Here is a 25,629-nt window from a genome sequence, read left to right as displayed (position 1 = left end):
ATTAATACAACTCAATAGTATAAGAAAGGCAGATATATTCATTCCAAAGAAATTTATCTTTTTTAAAAGCACTAAATTTTTTCCATATCTATAATCCATGCAAACAATTATAAAAGGATCAGGTAAGAAAGACATCAACTTAGAGTTCATGAAATTTCAATTTTTGTTTTGTTTCACATGGATTTCTTGGTGTAACCCTGGATATCCTGGAAGTGATTTGTGGACCAGGCTGGCTTTGAACTCAGAGATTCACATGCCTCTGCATCTTAATTGCTGGAATTAAAGGTGTATACCACTACACCCAGCTGAAATTTCAATTCTTGCTCTGTTTCATTAAGTTAACTGCATCATACACCCTTTTTATATCTATTCATATAAGCATATATGAGACAATTTTGATGCCTAATATTTCTCAATCAAGAAATAGAGGTATCCGGTGCTACTTAATAAATAAGAATGCTTTTGAGCAGAAAAAACATACTCGTAAGATTTTGCTATAGTTGTTGTTTGAGATAGGATCTCATATAGTCCAGTCTGGCTTTAAATTCACTATGTAGCCAAATATGACCTTGATCTGCCTATTCTCCAGCCTCTGTCTCCTGAGTACAAAGATTACAAGCACTCACCACAACATGTGACCTTTTTTTTTTTTTTTTTTTTTTTTTTTTTTTTTGATTTTTTGGATTTGGTTTTTTCGAAACAGGGTTTCTCTGTATAGCCCTGGCTGTCCTGTTCAAATCCCCAGAACCCATGTAAAATGCTATGAGAATTAAAATTAAATGCTTCCTCCAACATGGCCATTCTTACTAAATCTCTCCCAAACAATGCTACCAACTGAAGACCATGAGAGCTTATGGGGGACATATTCCTTCAAACCACTGCAGTCATACAAAACGAAAGAAAATTTTTCTGGAGTTATAGTTGGTGTAGTGGCTATTCCTGGTTGTCTACTTGACTATATCTGGAATGAGCTACAATCCAGAATTGGAGGGCTCACCTGTGATCTAGTTCTTGAGGCTGGAAGACACAAGTTTCTGACCTGGATCTTGGCATGGAGATCTTGAGGTATAGTAGCTATGAAAAGCTTAGGCCCAGGAAAGGTAGTACCTGCCTTTAATCCCAGGAGACTGAGGCAAGATCCCTGAGTTCGAGGTCAGCCTGTCCCAGATCCAGACATGGTGGCACACACCTTTAACCTGGGCTACACCTTTCATTCGAGACCTACATAAGGACGGTGGAAGAAGGAAGGTTCGCTCTTCTTCGTTTGCTTGCATTTACTAGTCTGTTAGAACCTACTTCTACAGAAGACCAGCTGAAACAACTAGCCTTGTGGGAGTGAGCAACTATTAGATCCTTGGATTTCCCATTCACAGCTGAATTTAATTCAGCTGAATTATGGGTTAATTATACTATAGACTTAAGTCATCGCAACAAATTCCCTCAATATAGAAAGACATTTCATACGTTCTATTGACTCTATAGAACCCTGACTAATACAGTGGGTTAGATGTTTCTTTTTAATATTTTTTATCTTGCTTCTTTTTAAAGATTTATTTTATTTTAAATTATGTGTGTGTGTGTGTGTGTGTGTATGTATGTATGTATGTATGGGCATATGCATATGTGAGTGTTGTTCAAGGAGTTCAAAAGAAGATGTGGGATCCCTAGGGACTATAATAAGTGGTTATGAACCACCTGGCATGGGTACTGGTATCATACACATTAATTATATTTCAACCATCAATGGCTGGCTACTGGACATGTTGGAAGTAAAGATGACTATCAATGAGATGAAGATGAATATTTAACTGTGATCAGAATATACTGTATGAAGAAAAGCCTAAATCTTTTTTTAAAAAAACAATGTGATATTGAATCTGATTTCACGAGGTAAATTGCTCATTCTCTTAAGAACTTCTGGTAAAAGTAACCATTGTGTAACATAGGCTGTTTGTGGTCCATTATGTTAACACTTGCCATTTTACTTCTGCTCCTAGAGATAGAACCTAGAACCACGTATGTCCTACCACTGACTTACAACCCCATGTAGTCTGTTGCTTTCAGTAAGATCACTACATAGTTCAATTGAAGACCAATTGGAGGCTTCATAATTACTGAGATAAGACATTTGAAATTCTTGCTGACTGACACATAATAACTGTACGTATCAGGCTGAAGAGATGGTTCAGCACTTAAGAGAACTGGCTGGTCTTTCAGAGAACCTAGCAGACACAGTTCCCAGCACTCACATGGCAGCGCCCAAACCTCTCTAACTCCAGTTCCAGTAGATTTGCCCTGTCTCCTAACTTCCATGGACTCCTGCATGCTGCAGGTGGTACACAGATTTAGACTCAGGCTCACATATATGCATAAAATAAAATAAATATTAAAAAAATAATTGGGGCCAGGTCTGGTGGTGCACACCTTTGATGCTAGCCCATGGGAGGCAGAGGCAGGCAGATCTCTGAGTTCGTGGCCAGCCTCGTATGCAGAGTTCCAAGACAGGCAGGGCTACACAGAGAAACCTAGTCTCCAACAAAACAAAAACCAAAACAAAAAAAAAATTGTATGTACCAATGGGGCAAAATGTGGTGCTTTCACAGACATATACATTGGGTGATGATATGACTATCACATTTAAACATTTATTATTTCTTTGTGGTAAAAACATTCAAAATGCTCTCTTTTTAGCTATTTGGGAAGGTTACTTTGAGGGAGAATCTTCTCCATCTTAAAATGTTTGCAAGCATATTCTGTTCTTTCTAGATTATTATCAGGATCCAACTTCACAAACTGTAACATTTCTCAATGCTTAAATCCAGAATAGAAAGTAGTAAAACAATACAGAATTGAAGTTTAAGTCTCAGCCAGAGGAGGAGAAGACGACAAGCTATCAGTGAGTACTACCTTCACAAAGAATCTTAGCATTCCACCTTAAAAAATCTAACTACGCAGAGGCAAGCCAGTCCCATCTAGACAGTTCCTAAGGAGGAGAGTGGATTTTTTTCTCTCTCCCTCCACTCTTAGGATGTGCCTGATCTTCTTGAATAGTCCTGCACAAGCTAATCCACAAGGTTCAATCAGGCTAAGTAGTTAGGGGACTGTGTTAACTCTGAATTACAATGAGCAGCAGGGAAGGATCTGTCAGCTGACTAATCAGGGATAGTGGATTTTTTTGCAGCTCTGCCGCGGTGGTAATGGAAGCAGCCGTAGCTTTGTTTGATAGAGATTTTTGGCTGCTGGTTTTAAATACCACCCAAGAAGCAGCTCATATTTCATCAATGTTGCGTTGACAATCGGAAAAGAAGAGTGTAATTGTGTATAGGCGAGATGGCAGAAGCAAATCCCCCGAGAGGCAAGATGAGGTTCAGAAGGAATGCGGTAAGGGCTCTGCCTGCAGTCCTGGAAAGCCTATTCCCAAGTTCAAGTGCCGGGACGCTGCAGCATCGTGCTACAGCACAAACTGCTGAGTGGGGCTTTTAAGGACACACAGGGAGAACGGAATCTTGGATTTTCGTGAATTGCATTGATGTGATTACTGTGATACTGGCTTAGGGTAATTTAAGGAAGTGGAGGAGGTAGATATTTAAAATCTCAATGTCATCAAGTTTATCAGAGAGTATTGTTGGTCATATTATTTGTTTAAGAGTGTATTAGCAATTAGGAATTGTTTGTCTGCGTAGCTTTAAATCACCACCTAAAAGAATATCTAACAAAAGGATTATGCTTTTTTTTTTTTTTTTTTTTTTTTTTTTTTTTTTTTGACAAGGGTCAAACTAGAGTGTGATATCCTAGATGGGTTTAGAGGTGATTTCATCAGCACTTACGAAGGCAGCCCTGCTTAGCTGTCACTTCAAAAGTGGGAACATTTAAACATCTGTAATGATAGGAAATTTCAGGGGGCAAACTCTAGCCTACAGACAACTGTTTTAAGGGACTTATAACAGTTTTCCAACATAAGCTAAAATGTTCAAGTCCCTCCTTCACTTACTTTCCAGAAACTTTTCTACCTACATTTTCTTCATTCATTCATTCATTCATTCATTCACTCATATATATTCATATTCTAAATTACTCATAAAATTTCTGATACGATCTTCCAATTTGTTTTGAGAAACATTGAAATAACCCTAGCAAACTTAATAACAAATTGGTCATCCACAAGTCAATAAATGTCACCTCACAAAAATAAAAATCAAGAAACCAATGTTATTTTGTGATGGCTTAAGATACAAACTTGCCTGCTCAATTATTGAGGAAACATTTACAAAAATGAAGAACCAAAATTACTTATAGAAAAAGCTCAATTAAATTAAACTTCAACTCAGGACAAGGAAAGTAAAGAATTGCATCGTTGCTCAGTGGCAGCGAATGCCAAGACTTGAGTGAATGATTTTTCTAATAAGTTTTTTTTTAAATATTATACTTATTTTGATAAAGTTTTGTATTCATTCATATACATGATTTTATGTTATGAGAATAATAGTTTCAGGCTTTTGACAATTTATGACACATATAAAGGGTCTGTGTATGTTTTTGCAATATTGTATGGAACTGACATTAACAGTTTTATTATCAAAGGTGCCTTGACTTTGCCTTTTGGAAAGCTTGTAATTCTTTTCTGTATATACATTTTTAAATTCTAAGCTTACTAATATGTACGTACACACACACACACACACACACACACACACACACACACACCCTTTAACCTACACACAAATGCAACACTACAAAAGGTATCAATTGAATAGGTGTATCTTCACTAATGACAGTGAAGATTTCAATGTAGCAGTTTCAGTGGTAAATATGTAATGATTATTGGGCAAAGGCACTCTCAGTATAGCAGAGAGGTAAAACATATTTGTAAATATATATTTCAAAAGAACTTTAACCTGGAAGTGGGGCAGGTTTTCCATGGAAGATGTGTTCATTTACACCTGAGTCACTACAAATGTTTATGTTTCCCCAATTTTTTCCATGAATTTTATTTCCGTCAAATGAATTACTTTAAGTGCCCCTCCCCCCCCCCAGGAACAGATATCTTAAACTGCAATTGATTGGATTGATTTTTGAAGCCTAGAGCTACAATTGTAGGAAAGTTTGCTTTGCTTGACTAGAGTGAAAAATTTGGGCCCTCCAGTTAGTGACCAAATGGCTTAATTGGGAAGGATTTTTGGATTTGGTCTGATTCTGGGGGTTATGGTAGAGCGAACAAGATGGTCTGGTAGAATGTGAAATCTCAAGAGAGGATTAAACTGATTATCTGGTGGGAATTGAATGATTAGCTGAGTGACAAGGATGGGATTAGAAGTGGTACATGTGATAAAATGAACACATCACAAGAAAGGGGTATTAGGCATGACTCTCCTGGTCCCCAGGGCTCTTGGCAAGCTGCTTGGCAACACTTGAAGTAACTCATATGTTCTATACTCTTGAAGAGTGCGCATGACAGTAGGGTCAGGGAAGTAATCATAGAAAACTCTTCTCTGTAGCTCTAGGCCATGGAATTTTCCCATGACTTCATTTTCAGTCATTATATTAAATTATATCAGCTTCCATTCTGTGGGCTACATGATGCTAAATTGTTTCTCATAACTTCAAAAATTGTTGCTGGTCCCATTTTGCAGAGTCAGAATGACTTCATTTCTCAATTGCAAAGAGTAAATCTGTATGTCTCTGAAAGGTTAAGTGTCCATCAGAAGCTATGTATGATCTATATAGGCCTTAGCACCACCGTTTACCTGCTGGGCTTCACTTTGTCCATTTGGAAGAAAGGATAATATGTACTGTGATCCAGTCATAGGAAGGCCAAATTGAACAGTATAATAAGTCTAGGGTGTAGGTAAAGCTTTTCAGGGTTCTGAATATTACTGTCTTTCTTTGCCTGAAAGGTTAAAAAAAAGAAATGTTATAGGGATAGAAACTGCTTTTTAAAAAATAGTAATTAAGCAATACTTTATGTTATCTAACACATTTTGAACATTTCCAAAGAAATAACTAGAGAGGCTGGAGAGATGTCTCAATGGTTAAGACCACTGGCTGCTATCTGTGAATATACCCGGTTTGGTTTCTAGCACCTACAGGGTGCCTCACAACCATTTGTAATTCCAGTTCTGGAGAATCCTATGCAGACAACAGACATGAACATGGTACACAGACATTCATGCAGGCAAAATGGCCATATGATTTAAAAAAAAGAAAAAGGAATGCTTAACAATTTCATAGGATGTGTGAATTCCCTCCCTAAAAGTATCACACAGAATAATTAATATCCAGGCAGTGGTGGTGCATACCTGTAATCCCAGCACTTTGGAGGCATAGGCAGGCAGATTTCTGAGTTCAAGGCCAGCCTCATCTACAGAGTGAGTTCCAGGACAGCCAGGGCTACACAGAAACCCTGTCTTGACAAACAACAACAACAACAACAAAAAAAAAAAAAAAACCCAGAGTATTTAATAAGTTTACTTTTAGGGCTTTAGTAGTTAACTGGAGATGATACCTCACTGAAAGACCATGTGATTGGGGAGTTCTGAGGCAAGATAATCTGTTCTCTAGTAAGAAAACAGAGCAGAGAATATGTTTTTGGTCTGTTTTCTTGAAGAACCAGGAAATATTGTGGCAGACAGCTGTGTTGGGGCTGTTAGCAGTGACTGGACACATGACAGCGGCAGTGGGCAACATGTCCTGTTAGAAAGTTACATGCTGGAATCTCAAAAGATAAAAATGTCTACAAGAAACTCAAACCAGGTGCTGAGTCTTCTCAAACAGGTTTTTCCTTTATTTTGTTCTTTTAAAAGAAGAAACAAATTAAGACTGACCTAGGACTACTTCTCTTTATTGTTTTGGCAAGTTCTTAAAAAGAATGTATTAGAATATAGAGGTTAATCTTGGAGAAAATAGAAATTTTGCCTTTTGATGTTTATATAACTATACAGATTAGATTCTCTTAAAGCATTTGGAAATGCTGTACTACTAAAACTCAGTGGTCATAGTCTGTGACTGCTGTGCTCTGTACATCTGTTATAATTTGCTGTTTATTTTTTCATTAAAATGCTCATTGAAATGCTCAATAAAATGTATTATATATATGCTCATACAAATATGGACAAATTAATATTAATCTACATGCCCTAACAGTTTAAAATTTTCTCCATCTAGATTCTCATATTAAGCACAGAAAGGATATATTATATATGATATTATATATATTATATCATATTATAATGATATTTTTGTTTATTTGTTGTTTTTTGAGGCAATGTCTTTCTTCTTAGTCCTGGATATCCTGGAGCTTCCTGTGTAGATCAGACTGACCTCAAGCTCAGAGATCCACCTGCCTATCTCTGTCTCCCAAGTGTGCTGGTATTGGGGATATATATATATCCTGCCTTTCCCCTACTCTCCTCTCTTGTTCCCAAGTCCCTCCTACCCTCTACCTCCTGTGAATATTTAGTTCCCCCTTCTAAGAAGAACTGAAGCACCCACATTTTGGTCTTTTGTCTTTTTTTGGTTTTTTTTTTTTTTGGATTTGGTTTTTTCAAGACAGGGTTTCTCTGTGTAGCCCTGGCTGTCCTGGAACTCACTCTGTAGACCAGGCTGGCCTTGAACTCAGAAATCCCGCCTGTCTCTGCCTGCCTCCCAGAGTGCTGGGATTACAGGCATGCGCCACCACCACCCGGCGACACTTTGGTCTTGATACTTCTTGAGCTTCATGTGGTTTGCAAGTTGTATTGTGAGTATTCTGAGCTTTTAACCTAATATCCATTTATCAGCGAGTGCATACCGTGTGTTCTTTTGTGACTGGATTACCTCACTTAGGATGATATTTTTTATTTCCATCCATTTGCTGTTTCCTGAGAGGCTCTGCCAGGGATTGACAAATACAGATGCAGCCAACCATTGAACTGAGCCCAGGGACCCCAATGGAGGAGCTAGGGAAAGGACAGAAGGAGCTGAAGTTGTTTTCACCTCCGTAGGAAGAACAACAATATCAACCAACCAGATGCTCCAGAGCTCCAAGGGACTAAACCACCAACCAAAGAGTACACATGGAGGGACCCATGGCTCCAGCTGCATATGTAACAGAGGATGGCCTTGTTGGACATCAAAGGGAGGAGAGGCCCTTGGTCCTGTGAAGGCTAGATGCCCCAGTGTAGGGAAATGCCAGGATGGTGAGGTGGGAATGGGTGGGTGTGGGAGCACCATCATAGAAGCTGGGGGAGGGAGGATGGGATAGGGGGTTTGCAGAGAGGAAACAGGGAAAGGGATAACATTTGAAATGTAAATAAATATCCAGTAAAAAAGGAAACCAACAAACCAGCTATTAACCAACAAACAAAAACTACAACAAAACCTAGACTCTTAGAGCAACTGGTTGTTTTTGACACAGAGTATTTGTAAGTACCTCAAGCTGGCCTAGACTGTTAGCCCAGGATGAGCTCCATACCCGTCACAACCTTGGAGCTTTAACATTCAATCTGAGACACTTATAAAAATCCATCAACTTTTAAGTGACATTTAAGTTCTCCAAAAGAGAACTGAATGTGGTAATCCCAGGTAGGTAAATGAAGAACGTAAAATTAAATTAATTAATAAACCATGATTATAAATAGCCATAAATTAGGGACTAGAAAGATTGCTAGGCACTTAGCAGCACTTGCTGCTCTTCTAGAGCAGCCTGAGTTCACGTCCCAGCATTCATATGTAACTCCATCTGTAACTCCAGGTCCAGGGGATATTCTTTCGGGACCTTTGGGCTTTTACACATATATTAGCATGTGCATACACACACACTAAAGTATTAAATATTAAACAAAATATTAAATAAATAAATAAATAAATAAATAAATAAATAAATAAATAAGCCTCATTTAGGATGGCTGACTCTCAATTCCTCTGAGGGGACATTTTTTTCAATTACCCTTCATTTGAGAAACATTCTCTCTACTTACTGTTCCAAACACTGGTTCCAAATGCCTTTCCAGTACAAAATCATTCCTGGGGATTAGGAAAGGGAAGTTCTTAGGAGTTTTTCAATCTAGTCTGCAAGGAGAGAAATTTCATGGTATAATTTTAAAGGGAGCTGCACCATGAGAACATGAGCAGTTCCTTTTTTGCCTGTAGATTTACACTTGCTGTGCTTTTTTCCACTAGAGAATGATTCTGAAATTACCTTTGACGATACCATGTTAACTCAATAGTCTCAAACTTACTAGATGTTTGAGGGTAATATCTATGCAACTATTCAACAAGTGAGTTGTGTCAAACAGTACATCTGACATATCAGTTATTTATTTCATAAAATTGAAGCATGCAGTTCAGAGCAGGCATATTAGTTATATCTGCTGTGTTCATGCACAAATCAAGTACACTGACTTTTCAATCTTAGTCTTAATCAGCCCTGAGCAGGTACTTGGCAAAATTTCCTGTAAAAAAAAAAAATGAATCTACAACCTTACAAGAATACTTTTCACAGTCTCTTTTTTTCAGATTATGTTTTTGTTGTTTTATGATCCTAGGGAATGAACTCAAGACCTCATGCATGCTGGGAAAGCACTATAAATTCGTAACACATATACTCTAACAAATGGACAACTAAACAAAAACTACATTTAAAGCAGATATATCTTAAGAGAGTTGTTTCAGGACTCAAAGCCTCAAGTGTGCAAGGGTAGGAGTATCTATATTTATTAAATGCTTATTCTGAGACTCACATTTTCAATGAACATTATTCTTAAAAAGAATTATTTATTTTTATGTATATGAGTACACTGTCACTGTCTTCAGACACACCAAGAGAGGTCATTGGATCACAGTATAGATGGTTGTGAGCCACCATGTGGTTGCTGGGAATTGAATCCAGGACATCTGGAAGAACATTCAGTGCTCTTAACCCCTGAGCCATCTCTCCAGACCCAAAAATGAACATTATTAAAATACCGTGCTAACTATTACCATGAGTTTCTATTTCTATCTCCATTTAACAACTAGGGAATCTGAGTGTAGTGAGCAGGATAATCAGTCTCTGTGTGTCTATGCCCTGATCCTCCAAACCTATGAATAGGGTCCCTGATATGGTAAACGGAAGTTTATAGTGTGATGAAGTATCTTGAGGAGGCAAAGATTGCATCTCAGGTGGTAGGCTACCTGTGTAACTGTGACCTGGTTACACCCAGGAGTAGCATGAACTTGATGTGGTAGCACATACCCGTATTAGGGAGTTAGAGGCAGAAGGATCAAAGGTTTGAGACACATAATTCAAAGGGAACTTGGGATATAGGAGACCCTAAATCTGATGATAAAAGAGTCTTGAGATTGGGAGATTATTATCCAACATTTCCAAGGCAGGATTTGTATCATGAAGACGAGGATCTTCATTATCAAAGAGATAGGAATTGGTGTGTAACTCTGTAGTAAAGATCTTGTCTGGCATGTGGGAGGCCTTGAGTTTCATGCTGAGTATCTTAAAAAAGGAAAGGAAGTAGAGAAAGCATCAGAAAAGGTGCAGTGGCAGAAGTGGAGGTCTAAGCATTTCAAGGTCAGGCAACAGATTCTTAGCTAGAGCCCCTAGAAGGAACACAGCCTGGAGATGCCTTCTTTGATTTTAGTTCAGTGATGCTAACCTTGAACTTCTGACCTCCAGAAGCACAGTAGAAATTTGTGTTGTTTTTAAATCACTAAACTTTAGTAATTGCTTACAGTAGCAATAAGGAGTCTGTACACAGAGATTTTATCAAGTACAAAAAGGAAAAATAATCAAAACCCTAGTTCACCTGGCTGCAAAACCAGACTATCAACAGGGAAAAATTGAGTAACGTAATGGGGATGGGATGAGAATCACTTTATAGCTCACTCCATAAACCCAAGATTCGAAATAAAAGTGACAATTTGAAATGCCTACACCACATGTGAGGAAGACAGTGGAGCTGGAAAGTAGTCAGGGTTTAGTTAAAATACAGCCTAAATAGTAGCAAACATCGACGAGCACTCTTCCCTTATGTCGAGGAGCAACAAGACTTGGAGATAGTGAGCACTGTGATAAATTAGAGAGCATCTAAAAATGAGGCACTGACCACCCAGCGCAGTCAAGTGTGGTCATGCTGGGAAAATGGGCCCAAGCACTAATCTAGTCTTTGTCTCATGAGAAATAAGAAATTCAACTCTTACATGATACCCATGTTTTTTAATTTATTTCATTTTTAATATTTTGTATATTCTTAATTTGTGTGTGTTTGCATGGTGTGTCTCTGTATGTGTGTCTGTTTATGTCTGTGTGTGGATGCATGTGTACAAGTGTACTCAGAGGCTGTAAGAGGGCTTTGCATTTCTTGGAACTTGGAGCTACAGATAGTTGTAAACTGCCTGATACAGATTGTGGGAACTGAATTTGGGCCCTCTGGGATAACAGCCAGTGAGTGCTCTTAATCACTGAGCAATTTCTCTTCCCTTCCTTCCTTCCTTCCTTCCTTCCTTCCTTCCTTCCTTCCTTCCTTCTTTCCTCCCTCCCTCCCTGCCTCTGTCTCTCTGTCTCCCTGTCTCTCTGTCTCTCTCTCTCTCTCTCTCTCTCTCTCTCTCTCTCCTTCTCATGATATAGCCTTGGCTGGCCTAGAGCTTGCTATATAGACCAGCCTGCCCTCTTATCTCATAGACACCTAGGTATTTAAATTGTTTTGAGATGTTGTTTGTATTTTATGTGTATGAGTGTTTATCAGAATGTACTTCTGTGCACCACATGCATGCAGTACATGCAGTACCTAAGGTGACCAGAAGTTAACAGATCCTCTGGGACTAGACGTTAGAAGGTTGGGAGCTGCCTGACTTGGGTGCTGGGAACCAGACTTGGGTCCTCTGGAAGATCAGCCAGCGCTCTTTATTGCTGACTCATTTCTCCAGCTCTGAGATCTAGGTTTTATATCCCAGTAATGTTATTCTTTTTAAAAATAGACTTTTTAGAGTACTTTTAACTGCTGTATTAAACTGAATAGGGGGTACAGGGAGTTCTCATAAACTCATGGTTAATTTTGTTTTATAGCTTTGTTCAATTGCTAGTGGTGTATTATGCTTAAAATGAGTATACTTGAACTGTTTTGCTATGCTATGTTAATCTTTTCTCTTACTCCCAGACTAGACCTTTCCTGCCCCTCCTTCCCTGCAGATAGCTATTATATAGATGTCATGAGAATACCTTGTGGGCTCTTCCAATATGCAATATCTATAAAGGAACCAGAATCTTGCCTTCCATCCTATAACATGCTTCCTTTTTGTTCCCATCTGGGTAACTCAAATTTCAAATCTTGGGAGGGATTGCACTGATTAAATGTACATTAAATCATGTTGTAATGATGCTACTTCTCGGAGTTTTCCCTCATTCCTGCCACTTTGGCTCTGGTTCAGGATCCGACTTGGTTTCCTATACCGGTTTCCAGTTATCTCCAATCTGCTTCTACTCATGTCTGAGTTCAGTTCTTTCTCAAGGCTCCTGGTACCTTTCTAAGACGACATGGTTAGGAATGTAGTTCCATAGTAGAGCACTTCTATAGATCTCTAGGATCAATTCCTAGCACAAGAAAATTTTTAAATAAAATGCACATCTCACCGTGGTGCTCTGGTACTCAAAATGACCTAGAGATTTCTTTCGCTTCTAAGGGTAAAAACAAACACCACTCTCTCCCACTGTGGTTCTTGCCTACCTTTCCAACATCTTTCCCCCCAAAATCTGTTTCCTCTACATTTCTTGATGGGGCGAGGTAGTTTAGTGACTAAGGCCCAGCGTTAGCATGAATCCAGGCTTCCACACTCTGAGCTTCGTTTCAGTTGTATAAAGGGCAACTTAACTCTTTCACTGAACCATGGCGAAGTAGAATTATAAGCATTGGCAAACTATTTGGCACAGAGTAGGCATTTAATATGTGGTGGTATATTAATATTTGGCCATGCTTTTTCCTTTTATTGCTAATCTTGCATATTATCCTCTATTCCTTTGCTTTGGAACTCCTTTATGTAGTAATTATTATTATTTTCATTGCTAAGAATACTTGGCTTTAACTGTCAATAGATTTGCTACAATCTATAATCCTTTGGAAAGAGAGTCTCAATGAGGCCTAGGGAAGATTGCTAATATGGGAAGAGCATGCTTACTGTAGATGCCATCTGATCCCGAGAGGAGAGAAGTGCCTTGAGAAAGCAGGCGAGGTTGATGTGTTCTGCTCTTGACTGTGGATGTGACCAGTTCCCTCATGTTCTTTTGCTTATGAGTCTTTCACCTCACCCCACGACCCATGATGCACCATAACCTGTCATTGTGAACTAAAATGAACCCTACCTCAGTTTTGGACAGACTATTTTATTACAGAAATAAAAGCTAGAATAACTGCCTTTGTATGCCAGCTCTTTTTTCCTAGAAGCTCAGGAAATACTGAAGTTAGGATGACATTTTGATTACATTAATTCCTTTTTTCCTCTCAAAGCTATTTTGGCCCTCCTGTGTCTCACAGGCTTTGTGATGTTGCTTCCTCACGCATATTACTCTAATTATTTTGTTTCATTTTTTTTGACTTACTGTGCTGTAGTATTACTGATTACTAATAAACTCAGTTATTGAAAGTGCTTGATAATCTTTCATTGTAATGAATGGTGTGAATACATAGTGACAAAAATGGGACTTCATTGGATGAAAACAAAATTGTGCTTCTGTGATGTAGTTTTCACCCATTGTTTAGGGTAGATAGACAGTATTTCAGTTCAGGTAGACTTTTGGGGCTATCCCAGGGACTTATATCATAATTCTGTTTTTAGAAAATCTTTTAAAATTTAATTGTTATTATGCTATGTATGTCGATATTATGTGTGTGGGGCAGCTGACAACTCTGTGGAGTCAATTTCGTGGGTCTTGGGGATTGACCTCAGGTCACTAGTCTTGCACAGAAAGTTCTTTTACCTGCTGAGCCATTTGGCTGGCCCACTATCTGTTTTCATTTATACAGGAAACAAAAGCAATTTGGCTTCAAATCCAGCAAATCCACAGTATAAAAGCAAACACATAAACCAATGGAGTGGAACAGAACCCAGAAATTTATTGTCACCTGATTTTCAATAAAAAGATCAAAGAGAACATATAATAAATGGGACTGGAGATGTACATATACCAATGAAGCTAATTTTTTATTACTGTAAAAAGTAACTCAAATTGGATCATGGACACAATTACAAAAACTCGGAACTATAAAATTATTAACACTAGCAGAAATTGTAAGAAGAGTTCTTAAATAAATTGGTATCAGGGGAAAAATATACCTAAAACTGCAGGCCCCAAAGCATAAATAGGCAACCAGGACTAAATCAATGAAAAGAACTTTTGTACATCAAAGGAAACAATGAACATAATGGATAGCCTACAGTGTAGAGAAATTAAATCTAGCAACATGGCTGCTCTGATCACCTCCAACGGCCTTCTAGGTCTGTGTGATCCATCTGGAATGCTGATATGCCATTAGTACACACCTTTAATGTTTCTGGCTGGAATCCTTTAGTACATACTTTTAATCCCAAACAATGACCTCTAATTGGAAGGCAGACAAAGTGATGAATCAGTTAGATCTGACAGAATGAGTCAGAGAAATGATGCATCCAACTCTCAGGAGAGAAGCTATCTAAGAGCTGCTCAGGGAGAATGAAGATGGTTCAGTTTGCTCAGTCAGTTGGGAGTCAGTGCAGTGAGTGCAGTGCAGTACAGAGCAGTGCAGTGGAATTGAGTTCATTTGTGAGTTCATGAAGTTCAATTCATATAGCAGAGGCAGTTGAAGCTATTGAATAAGGAGGCAGAAGATTAGACACACTGCCAGAGTTTGAGGTCACGCAGAACAATTCACTGAAAGGCAGATAGAAGCCAAATTCAATCAATCAGCTTGAATTGATCGAGAGGAGAGGAGTTTAAGCCAGAACATCTGAGTTGAACCAGTCAGCTAGAGTTCAGAAAGAACTAGAAAGTGTGAGCTTATTTGGAAGTAAACCTTTGAGATAACAATTAAATCTGGAAAATAAAAGTTACTAAAAATGAGAATAGTATTCTAAACTGTCCATTGAGGGGCTAATCCCTAGATTATTAAATAAAACCTCAATAGCAAAAGAAAACAAAACACGTCTCAAAAGCCAAATCTAATTAAAAATGGGAAAATGATCTGAATGGCATTTCTTAAAAGAAGTTATACAAATATACAACAGGTATATAAACATGCTCAACATAATTAATCAGGGACGTTCACAGCAAAATCACAAGGTTAGAATGGCTAATATGTAAAAGACCAAAAACAGCATGCTGAGAGAGACAAAGAGAGACCCCTTGTACATGGTAGGGATGTGAATCAATACAGTCATTATTGAAAAATAGTTTTTTTCAGAAAAAATTGAGCAGATAATTAGTGTTTAATCTGACAATACGACATATGGTATATCCAAAGAAATTGAAATGAATATGTCAAAGGAATACCTGCATATCCATGTTGAATGCAATGCTATCAAAAACAGGCAATGTGTGGAACCATGCAAGATAATGGTCAATTGATGAAAAGATGAAATGTTGTTTACACACAGTAAAACTATGACATACCATCCATCGTTTTTTTGGTAACATGGATACAACTGGAGATGGACATTTTATTGAGTAAAATGAGCCAGGTACAGAAAGAGCCAATTTTATATTTCACTCATTGGTAGAAGCTACACAAATTGATCCCAAATGAAGTAGAATGTAAACTAGGAGTCACTTTGTATAGAAAGGGGAAGGGAGAGGGGGAAAGAGACATACAGTGAGGTTGGATAATAGGTACCAACAGGTGTATAGTTAAAGAGGAGGAAGTAGTTTTGGGTCCTAAAAGGCAGTGTTAATTACACTCTGTAATTACAGGATAACTACAAGAGTTTGAAAGTTCCTAACACAGAAATGTTGATGTTTGAGGTAAAGGAAATGCTAATTAACTTGATTTGATTATTACACGTCATACGTATATATCAAATTATAATGGCATACCACACAAATAAGTACAAATATTGAAATATTCAAATATCAAAATTATTAAAAATAAAGAAAACATTAAAACTAACTTCAAGATAAGGCTTTAGAGTCTAATTCTTTGCAACTTAGGACCTGCTTGTGTCCTGTGAGAAAATTCCATACTGGGAACATTATAAGGATCTGGCCTGATAACCCTATGTTATTTTTATTTCCGTTTCCATGTTTTTAGATATTATCGGCATCCATTTAAACATTGTTGACCTCTTACTGACTTCTGTGACTTAAAAGTTTGATTCCTCCAATGACATATTTTCTGATTTGTGCCCAGTTGGGAGTCTGTATACCCGCTTACTGTTTTATTTCTTGCTTCCAGGCCTCTTTCCCTGGGAGCTTACACTTAGTCCTGGTTTTGCGTCCTACCAGTTTTCTTCAACGGACTTTCACAGACATTGGATTTCGATTTAGCCAGGAGGATTTTATGCTGAAATTACCAGTAAGATTATTGCTTGAATCTTTTGTCCTTCTAATGCTTATATAGTCTGTATCTTATATTGTTTGTTTTATATGTGTCTATGTAACACTTAAAATTTGTCTCTCAAAAATTTAATTCTGAAATGTCCTACAACAATCTGTTTCTACTGTTAAATGTGGCAACTTATAGCAAAGTAATTCCTTTAAATATATTTGCTATGTGTTATAGATGTGTACATATGTGTGAGTATGACCAGGAATTTTTATTTTCACTTAATATTGTGTGGCTTGTGTATCTGAAATGCCATGACATGATCCTAAGCTAGCTCAGAGAACTGTGGTCTTTATTTTGAAAATATATCTTCATATGATTTTTTGTTTGTTTGTTTGGAATAGAATGCTCATAAAATTTAATATCTGAATTGTAACTTACTACACAAAGTTCTTTTGCTTTGTTCTGAGCACTGAAATTGTATGTATGTATGTGTGCATGTATATGTATGTGCACATGTGTATGTGAGTGCATGATTGCTCATTAGTAATGAAAGCTTTTAGACAAAGAAGAATTAGGTGTTTTGGTTTCTGTGGAAGTTAATTTTGGTTCATAGAGATGTTTTGTAAATAAAACCTTGGTTTCTGAAGGTTAATGCATCCAGGTGTGGGGGCATGCACAGGACAGAAGTGTTTGGAGCATTTATACCAGATAATGTTCTGCTAAGTGTTTACTGACATTCATTTTGCAGTTTGACGGAAGACTGTCATGAAGGACAGTTAACAGTGTCTTTCTTGCTTATTCACATAGGTTGTTATGCTGAGCTCAGTTAGTGATTTGCTGACATACATTGATGACAAGCAGTTAACCCCTGAGTTAGGCGGCACCTTGCAGTACTGCCACAGTGAATGGATCATCTTCAGAAATGTATGTGCTCCTGCCCTTACTGTAGAGCCTATCCTTCATTCTATCTAGACATTTTTTCCTACTTGGGAAAAGCAGATTTTGGGTCTCCAATTTTTCAAATGCATATATCATTCAACATTTTGGTTTTATTCTATAAGAGATAGCTAGAAATGGTAAAGAGTCAGTAAGGATAGCAATAGAAGGAGAGGACTAGTGAAAAAGAAGAGATTCTCTGTCCGCCCCTTCCTGTGATCATGCAGTAACACAGAGACTAAGGGTTTGGGTTCAGATCCTTGCACTGCTGAGTCATGTCTTGGATCTTAGACACTATACACCACCTCACCAGGTCTTTTCTAACAATAAAATGATACTGATAGTATATTATATCATAAGGATCTTGGGAAGGTTCAATGAGAAAATGAGTAAAAAAGTTTTACTTATTGCTTGGTACATGGGAGATGCTCAGAAAATACAAGTATATTCATTTCATCCTAGATGCATGGCACTCCCACAGCTATTAGATTAGACAGAATCCTGTTTTAGAGATTTCCGAGGAGGTAAGGGCTGTGGCCTCTTAGGTAGAATAAAGTCTATGATTAAGTGTCTTAACTTTCAATCATATGATCTGAAAACTCTTCTGAAGAAAATAATGATGATCACTAACTCAAGGTCGCATTTCCTAGTCCTTATAAACAGAGTGCTTGGCAGGTTCATTCAGCAGTTCAGGTGTTCACATTAAGGTTACTGTTAGTGCAAGCAGTGTCTTGACCTAAATAATCTACAAAGCCTAAACGAATGAGCAAAAATATTTTGAGATACATGCCTAACAGATGGTTTTTATTGTGTCTGCGTTTCCCCCCGTCTTCCTGTGGTGGATTTATTTTGGAAACAAAATAGTGCAGTCATCCTTGCCATTTTAGGGCAATAGCACCTTTGGGATAACAGTTTCAGATCTTTGGCAGTACCTGCAAAGAATTGTTGTGACAACTTGCTCTCCAGTTCCTTAGATCATATGCTTTGTGGAGTGCTGATCACAAACGCTAATAAATATCAAATTACATCGCTGTTCTCATGTCTCTTTAGAAGTGAACTTCTTATAAAGCAGTTTGGTTGAGTGCTGAATTTGATAAAGTAAGAAAGACACTGATGTTCAAATTCAAGGCCACAGAAAATCACTCAGCACATGACACCATTTAGAAATAGTTTCCATGAGTGTTCAAGGAACAAGTCCAGAAATGTAGAAATGTACATTCAAGGATTTTTGACATTGATTTTTTAGTCTCTTAGGGGTTTAGATGCAGTTAGTATTAATTGTCAGGAGTAGTGCCAACTTTTCTTAGAGGAGATCATAGTGTATGTGTTTGTTGTTTATACATATGTAGAGAACAATCCAAAGTACTGATCCAAATTTTGATATGTTGTCCGAGTTTCCATCAAAGCTTCTCTGGCTTTTTACAGGCCATAGAAAAGTTTGCTGTCACAGTGAAAGATATGGCTCAGATGTTGCAATCCTTTGGAACAGAATTGGCTGAAACAGAGCTACCAGACGATATCCCTTCAATAGAAGAGATTCTGGCAGGTCGTGCTGAAAGGTATCATCTGTTGAAGGTATGTCTGCCTCTCCTCTCCTCTCCTCTCCTCTCCTCTCCTCTCCTCTCCTCTCCTCTCCTCTCCTCTCCTCTCCTCTCCTCTCCTCTCCTCTCCTTCTCCTCTCCTTCTCCTCTCCTTCTCCTCTCCTTCTCCTCTCCTTCTCCTCTCCTTCTCCTCTCCTTCTCCTCTCCTTCTCCTCTCCTTCTCCTCTCCTTCTCCTCTCCTTCTCCTCTCCTTCTCCTCTCCTTCTCCTCTCCTTCTCCTCTCCTTCTCCTCTCCTTCTCCTCTCCTTCTCCTCTCCTTCTCCTCTCCTTCTCCTCTCCTTCTCCTCTCCTTCTCCTCTCCTTCTCCTCTCCTTCTCCTCTCCTTCTCCTCTCCTTCTCCTCTCCTTCCCCTCTCTCCCCTCTCCTTCCCCTCTCCCCCTCTCTCCCCTGTTTCCCCTCTCTCCCCTCTCCCCCTCTCCCCTCTCCTCTGTTTCCCCTCTCTCCCCTCTCTCCTTTCTCCCCTCTCCCCTCTCTTTCCTCTCCCCCTCTTCCCTCTCCCCTGTTTCCCCTCTCTCCCCTCTCTCCTTTCTCCCCTCTCCCCTCTCTCCCCTCTCTTTCTTTCCCCTCTCTCCTCTCTCCCCTGTTTCCCCTCTCTCCTCTCTCCCCTCTCTTTCCTCTCCCCTCTCCCCTCTCCCCTGTTTCCCCTCTCCTCTCTCTCCTTTCTCCCCTCTCCCCTCTCTTTCCCCTCTCCCCTCTCCTTCTCCTCTCTCCCCTCTCCCCTCTCTCCTTTCCCCTCTCCCTTCTCTCCTCTCTCTCCCTTTTCTCCCCTCTCCCCTCTCCTCTCTCTCCCTTTTCTCCCCTCTCCCTTCTCTCCTCTCTCTCCCTTTTCTCCCCTCTCCCTTCTCTCCTCTCTCCCTTTTCTCCCCTCTCCCTTCTCTCCTCTCTCTCCCCTTTCTCCCCTATCCCTTCTCTCTTCTCTCTCCCATCTCCCCTCTCTCCCCTCTCCCCTCTCCTCTCCTCTCCAGTCCTCATCCCCTCTCCTCTCCAGTCCTCTTCCCCTCTCCTCTCCTGTCCTCTTCCCCTTTCCTTCCCCCTTCCCTTCCTTTTCTTTTATTGTGGTATTAGGAAGAGAACCCTGGGCCTCCTGAATGTTACACAAATACTCTGTCACTAAGCTGTGTTTTATGTGAACTAGGCTCTCATCATGTACTCCAGGATAACCTGAAAGTCACTAGGTAGCCCAGGATGACCTCAAACTATGAACCCTTTTCCCTCAACCTCCTGAGTTCTGTGAGTTCAGGTATATGCCATCATACCCTGCCACATGACCTTGGTTGTTTCCAGAAAGTGTTCATTTCATGCTGGATTTTACATAGGGAAAATGGAAGATATATTGAGAATATTTTTTCTTTTATTTTTACCTTATACATATGGGTGTTTTACCTGTATGTATGTCTGTACCCCACATGCGTGCTTGGTGCTTGAAGAGAGCAGAGGGGGTATCAGATCCTCTGAGATTGAAGTTATAAGTGATTATCAGCTGCCACGTGGGTGCTAGGAACTGAACTTGGATCCTCTGCAAGAGAAGCAAGTGCTCTTAACTATTGAGGCATCTCTCTAGTCCCCTGGGGAATTGTTTTTTGTTCTGTCTGTGGTAGGAAAGAAACGGTTTTGACAATTTAGAGGTACCTTTCTCAAAATATTGGGGGACAATTTGAACAAGGAAAATCAGACATCTGTGTATTATTTTTCTCCTTTACCCATAATGTGTATGCTGGGTGTCAAGGTGGTTTTGAATTTTTTATAGGGTGATATGTTTAATTAAAATGTGAGAAACCACATGTTTGCGCCATAATCTAAGATGATGACCATGATGATGATTCCTGATTATTGTGGTGGTGGTTGTTTGCAACAGGGTTTCTGGTAGCCTATGCTGACTGTTAACTCACAACTGTAGCTGTCCTTGAACTCTTGATTTTTATGACCAGTTACAAGCATGTTCCACCAGCAACGGCTTGGCTTGCATGACTAATTTGTATGCAGCTGTAGGGATGATGTAGTGAGATATGGATATAGTGTAATTGCAATAGGTTTTTAGCATGTAGTTTGTGCTTCATTAATACTAGTTTTATTTTTAAAATATTTTAATTTTCTTGGTGCTGGGTATTAAACTTAGAGCCCCACACTTACTAATTACATACCATTGCCACACTACCTATTTTTTTTATGACAAATATCTACTTATAGTTTTGTTAGTTCCTTGGGTCTTCTGAAAGAAATCTTGGACTGTGTATCTATCTGAAGAAGGCATATATTTATAGACTACTTACAAAGCGTATGTTTCATGGTGCTAGTTAAACCCAGATGCAAGATAAAATAAGGCTTAAGGCAGGAAGTGATTGGTAATAATGATTGGTAAGAAAGGTATATGAGCTGGGTGGTGGTGACACACCTTTAATCCCATTACTTGTGAGGCAGAGACATGAGGATCTCTTTATATATGTATCTCACTATATCATCTCTATACCTGCATACAAATTAGCCATGTAAGCCAAGCTATTGGTGGTGGCACATGCTTGTAATTGGTAAAAGCATGAAAATGAAGAATTCAAGGACAGCTACAGTTGTGACTTAACAATCAGCCTAGGCTGCAAGAAACTAGACTGAGTTACAGAATAGCCAAGGTTACATAGAAAAAACCTCTCTTGAGATACCAAAAAAAGAAAAAAAAAAAGAAAAAGAGAAAAAGAAAGGTATATGATTCTTTCTGAGTATGCAGTAAATCTACTTTGTACCTTCCTGCTTTCTGATATTGTAGTTGTTACTGTGTTAATATGGTTTCATCTGAGCACATAAAAATATTATCAAAATAGGACAAGACTGATTAGAATAACCTGTTTGGTGTCTCTGTCGCTAACATCTATTTCACCGTCATGAGGCTGTAGGAAACTATTTAAGTTGTAGGATCTGTTTGCAGGCCATCTGTAGGAATGAGATTGTAAATCATTTTGGAGATGTTAGAACAAATATCTATCAAGAATGATATAAAATGGCAGCTCATATACATAGTGGGTTTTAGGCTAGCCTACTCTACATCAGTCCCTGTTTGTAAGACAGGAGCTTCTTTGAGTCTCCCATTTATGTCTGTGTTCACGTCCTGTGTATGCAGATGCATGTGGGGAAGCCAGAGATGGTTTTCTTCCTCATCCATCCACCTTATTTTTAATTTGTTTATTTTATTGTTTTGTTTTTAATATATATGGAGTATTACTTGTCTACTTAGGCAATATAGTCATTCACTGGCTATAGAGACTAGAAGAGTGTGTCAGATCCCTTGCAATTGGAATTATAGACAGCTGTGAGCCACCATGTGGGTGTTGGAAGTCAAACCCAGGTCGTCTGGAAGAGCAGCCAGTGCTCTTAACCACTGAACCGTCTTTCCAGCTTCCCACCTTATTTTTTTGGAGACAGTCTTTCTCAGTGGCCTGGAACCAAGTAGGCTCTGCTGGCTGACTCATGAGCCCCAGGGATCTACACAGATCTACTTCCCTGGCACAGGTATTAGAACTGTACACCATCATACCTGGCTTTAAAAAAAATGTGCATTTTGGTTATGGAACACAGGTTTTCATGCTTCAAAAGGAAGCACTTTTACCAACTCAGCCTTCTCCCTGGCTACAGAGTGTTACATTCACAGATTCTTTGATCCTGAAATCCTGTGAAAGCAAAGGCTGTTTTAGAACTGCTTCTGTCTACTGGGCCATACATCTTGCATAGCTTGCATAGTATCTCTTCAAGCCATTCATGTTCCATCACAAACTAACTGGCTATCATACCCGGTTGTACCTTCCTATAGAATGACTTAACTGCTGTAACCAAAGAAGGAAAAGTTCTGCTCACGAGCCTGCAAGTGCCTGACACTGAAGAAACTGTCAGTTCAAGTCTTGAATGTCCTCAGCACATAAATGGTGACTGGCAAACTATTAAAAAGTAAGCACTCCCTTCTTTTAAAAGTCACTTATATTTTCGAACTAGGAATTTTACATTGTTTGTTGCTGTTAGGTATGAAAGTATTTCTGGACCTCTGGAAGTCTGGGAACTTCTTTTCTGGGTTAGTTTGCAGACAGTAGTTCCCTTGCAGAATTAAGTTCCCCAGACATTGATTTTTCTTTGCCCGAGCCAAGTGTCATAGTGTCATAGACTATTTTTGCTTATAATTCCTTTTTTTCCCTGTTTTTGAGAAAGGATCTTACCATGTAGCTCTAGCTGGCCTAGAACTTCATATAAATTGGGCTAGACTTAACCCTACAGATATCTGCAGTCCTTTGCATCGTTACTACTAGATTAAAGGCGTGTACCACCATGACTGGTCTTTGCCTATAATTCATCCATTTTTTTCTTTCTTTCTTGTTCCCCTAGAGGACATGTTTATTTTGGCTTGCAGTGTCAGAGATTTCAGTCTTTGCTCACTTGAACCTGTCACTTTGCGCCCATGGCAAGACAGTATATCATGTTGGTTGGGAATGTTTTAATTCTTAATTCACAGATTAGGTTTAGCTCTCTCTGTACCTGCATCCACAAGTGGTTATTTCTAAGAAATTCTTTGGTTTCTGTTTAACAAGGTTGCTGGCTCAGGTGCATGATATGGAAACTGCTTTTGATGGATTTTGGGAAAAACATCAGCTGAAAATGGAGCAGTATCTGCAGCTGTGGAAGTTTGAACAAGACTTTCAAGAGGTGAGTTAAAGCAGTTCTTTCCTTGTGATGGAGGCCCTTATTCATGAGCATTAGAAGGGCAGTTTTATAAGATGCCAGTTTTCAGCTCAGGGAGAATATAGGAGAGAAGTTCCTTAACTTAGAACAAAGAAAATCTCTGCTAACTTCCAAGCCTTCACTTCTTCCACCGTGACAAAGCACTGTCATGTCATTTAGCATGATAGGGACAGTCTTTCTCTACCTTCATGGTCATTCTTTTAACTTATTTTCAATATGAAGTGCTTTTAGGCTATAACATAGTTTTCCAAGGAAGTTATACTTCTTGGTTGTTACATACCACACACCATAGGTGTGGTCATTTTCTCCTAAACATTTTTCTTCTTATGGTAAGAACATTATCTTACAGAATCGTTCAGTTATAAAAATCACTACATTCAATGGCAGTAAAAGACCTTTTGTTACCTGCTATAATTATTCTAATTCTGTTAGTTAACCCAATAATGTCCTTAAAACTACCCCCCCAAACACACACACACACACATACACACACACACACACACACACACACACACAGAGAGAGAGAGAGAGAGAGAGAGAGAGAGAGAGAGAGAGAGAGAGAGAGAGAGAGACATGCCCATCGTGGTTTTTGAGACAGGGCTTTTCATTGTCTGTCTGGTCAGAGAGCCTTGTGTATCTTCCTGTCCCCACCTCATCTACACTGGGATTGTAAGCACACAGCACCATGCCAGACTTTAAAAAAAATGAGCCAAGTAGTGGTGGCGCACATCTTGGATCCCAGCACTTGAGAAGCAGAGGCAGGCAGATTTCTGAGTTTGAGGCCAGCCTGGTCTTCCGAGTGAGTTCCAGGACAGCCAGGGCTACACAGAGAAACCCTGTCTCAAAAAACCAACCCCCCCAAAACAAAGAAGAAGAAAGAAGGAATGAAATAAAGAAAGAAAGAAAAAATGGGTTCTGAGTATTGACTTTAGGTCATCATGTCTGTGTAATAAGCACTTTTATTGACTTAGCTGTTGCCCCATATCTCATTGCTATTCTTTTTTAAATTATTTTGCTTTAAAAGATGATTTTATTTATTTATTCGTGTGTGTGTGTGTGTGTGTGTGTCTGTGTGTATGTGTGTGTGTGTGAGTGTGCCTGCATGAACTTACCTACAGCATATTTGTGGCTATGCCTGTAGAGACCAGAGAGTGTTGTATCCCCTGGAGCAGGAGTGGTAAGGAGGAGTAAGTAGCCTGATATGGGTGCTGTGGATCAAACCCAGGTCTTCTGCACAAGCAGTAAGCATTTTTACTCTTTAGCCATCTCTGTAGCCTGTAAAGGATTGAAAAAGAGGTTTATTTATTTGTTGTTTGTTTTGAGACAAGCTCTCACTCACAGCCTTGACTGGCCTGGAACTTACTATATAGACCAGGCTAGACTGGAATCCATAGAGACCCTCCTACTTTCATCTCTTGAGTTACTGTGGTTAAAGGTATGAGTTACTACACCAGACTAAAAATATGTATTTTCATAATTTTAAAATTGTGTGTATTTGTATATGTGGGTATGTGTAAATCAGTGTAGGTGCCTGTGAGGCCTCTGTTAACCTCTGAGCCGTCTCTCCAGCTCTGTTCTTCCAATGCTGTTCTGAACTTTGATATTTCAAACTGGTTACCCTATTCTTGTGATATTTGTTAAGTTTTTTTTTAAATTACCCCCTTCCTTTCTCACTTAAAGAGATAATTCAAGCTCATCTTGTATGTGTTCTGTCTTAGTCTTGGAAACCACCATTTCCCCGAGGAACCTTGGTTACCTTTTATGGGAAATGGTATCAGTGATGAAGCAATGGGTGGAAGGAGTGCTCCTTGCTACTGGAGTTTCTTGTTTCTAGGGCCAGTTACTACAGAGCTGTGGAAAATGTATGCACATATATGCAAGTATGTATATGTGCATGTATA

At 39.1% G+C, this 25,629-nt stretch overlaps 1 protein-coding gene across 1 annotated transcript in view; it reads left to right on the top strand.

The window, feature by feature from the left end:
• The window catches only part of Mcf2 (MCF.2 cell line derived transforming sequence), a 100,938-nt gene that overhangs the window by 26,498 nt on the left and 48,811 nt on the right, over window positions 1–25,629 (top strand). The window contains exons 5-9 of the mRNA XM_052170353.1: window positions 16,386–16,505; window positions 17,286–17,402; window positions 18,840–18,989; window positions 22,812–22,945; window positions 23,578–23,692. Coding sequence (XP_052026313.1) covers window positions 16,386–16,505; window positions 17,286–17,402; window positions 18,840–18,989; window positions 22,812–22,945; window positions 23,578–23,692 — 636 coding nt within the window. The remainder of the gene's footprint in view (window positions 1–16,385; window positions 16,506–17,285; window positions 17,403–18,839; window positions 18,990–22,811; window positions 22,946–23,577; window positions 23,693–25,629) is intronic.

The sequence above is a fragment of the Apodemus sylvaticus genome, chromosome X, assembly GCF_947179515.1.
Source record: "Apodemus sylvaticus chromosome X, mApoSyl1.1, whole genome shotgun sequence".
NCBI lineage: Eukaryota > Metazoa > Chordata > Mammalia > Rodentia > Muridae > Apodemus > Apodemus sylvaticus.
Note: the sequence above shows the minus strand (reverse complement) of the source record. Positions and strands in the feature narration are given on the sequence as shown.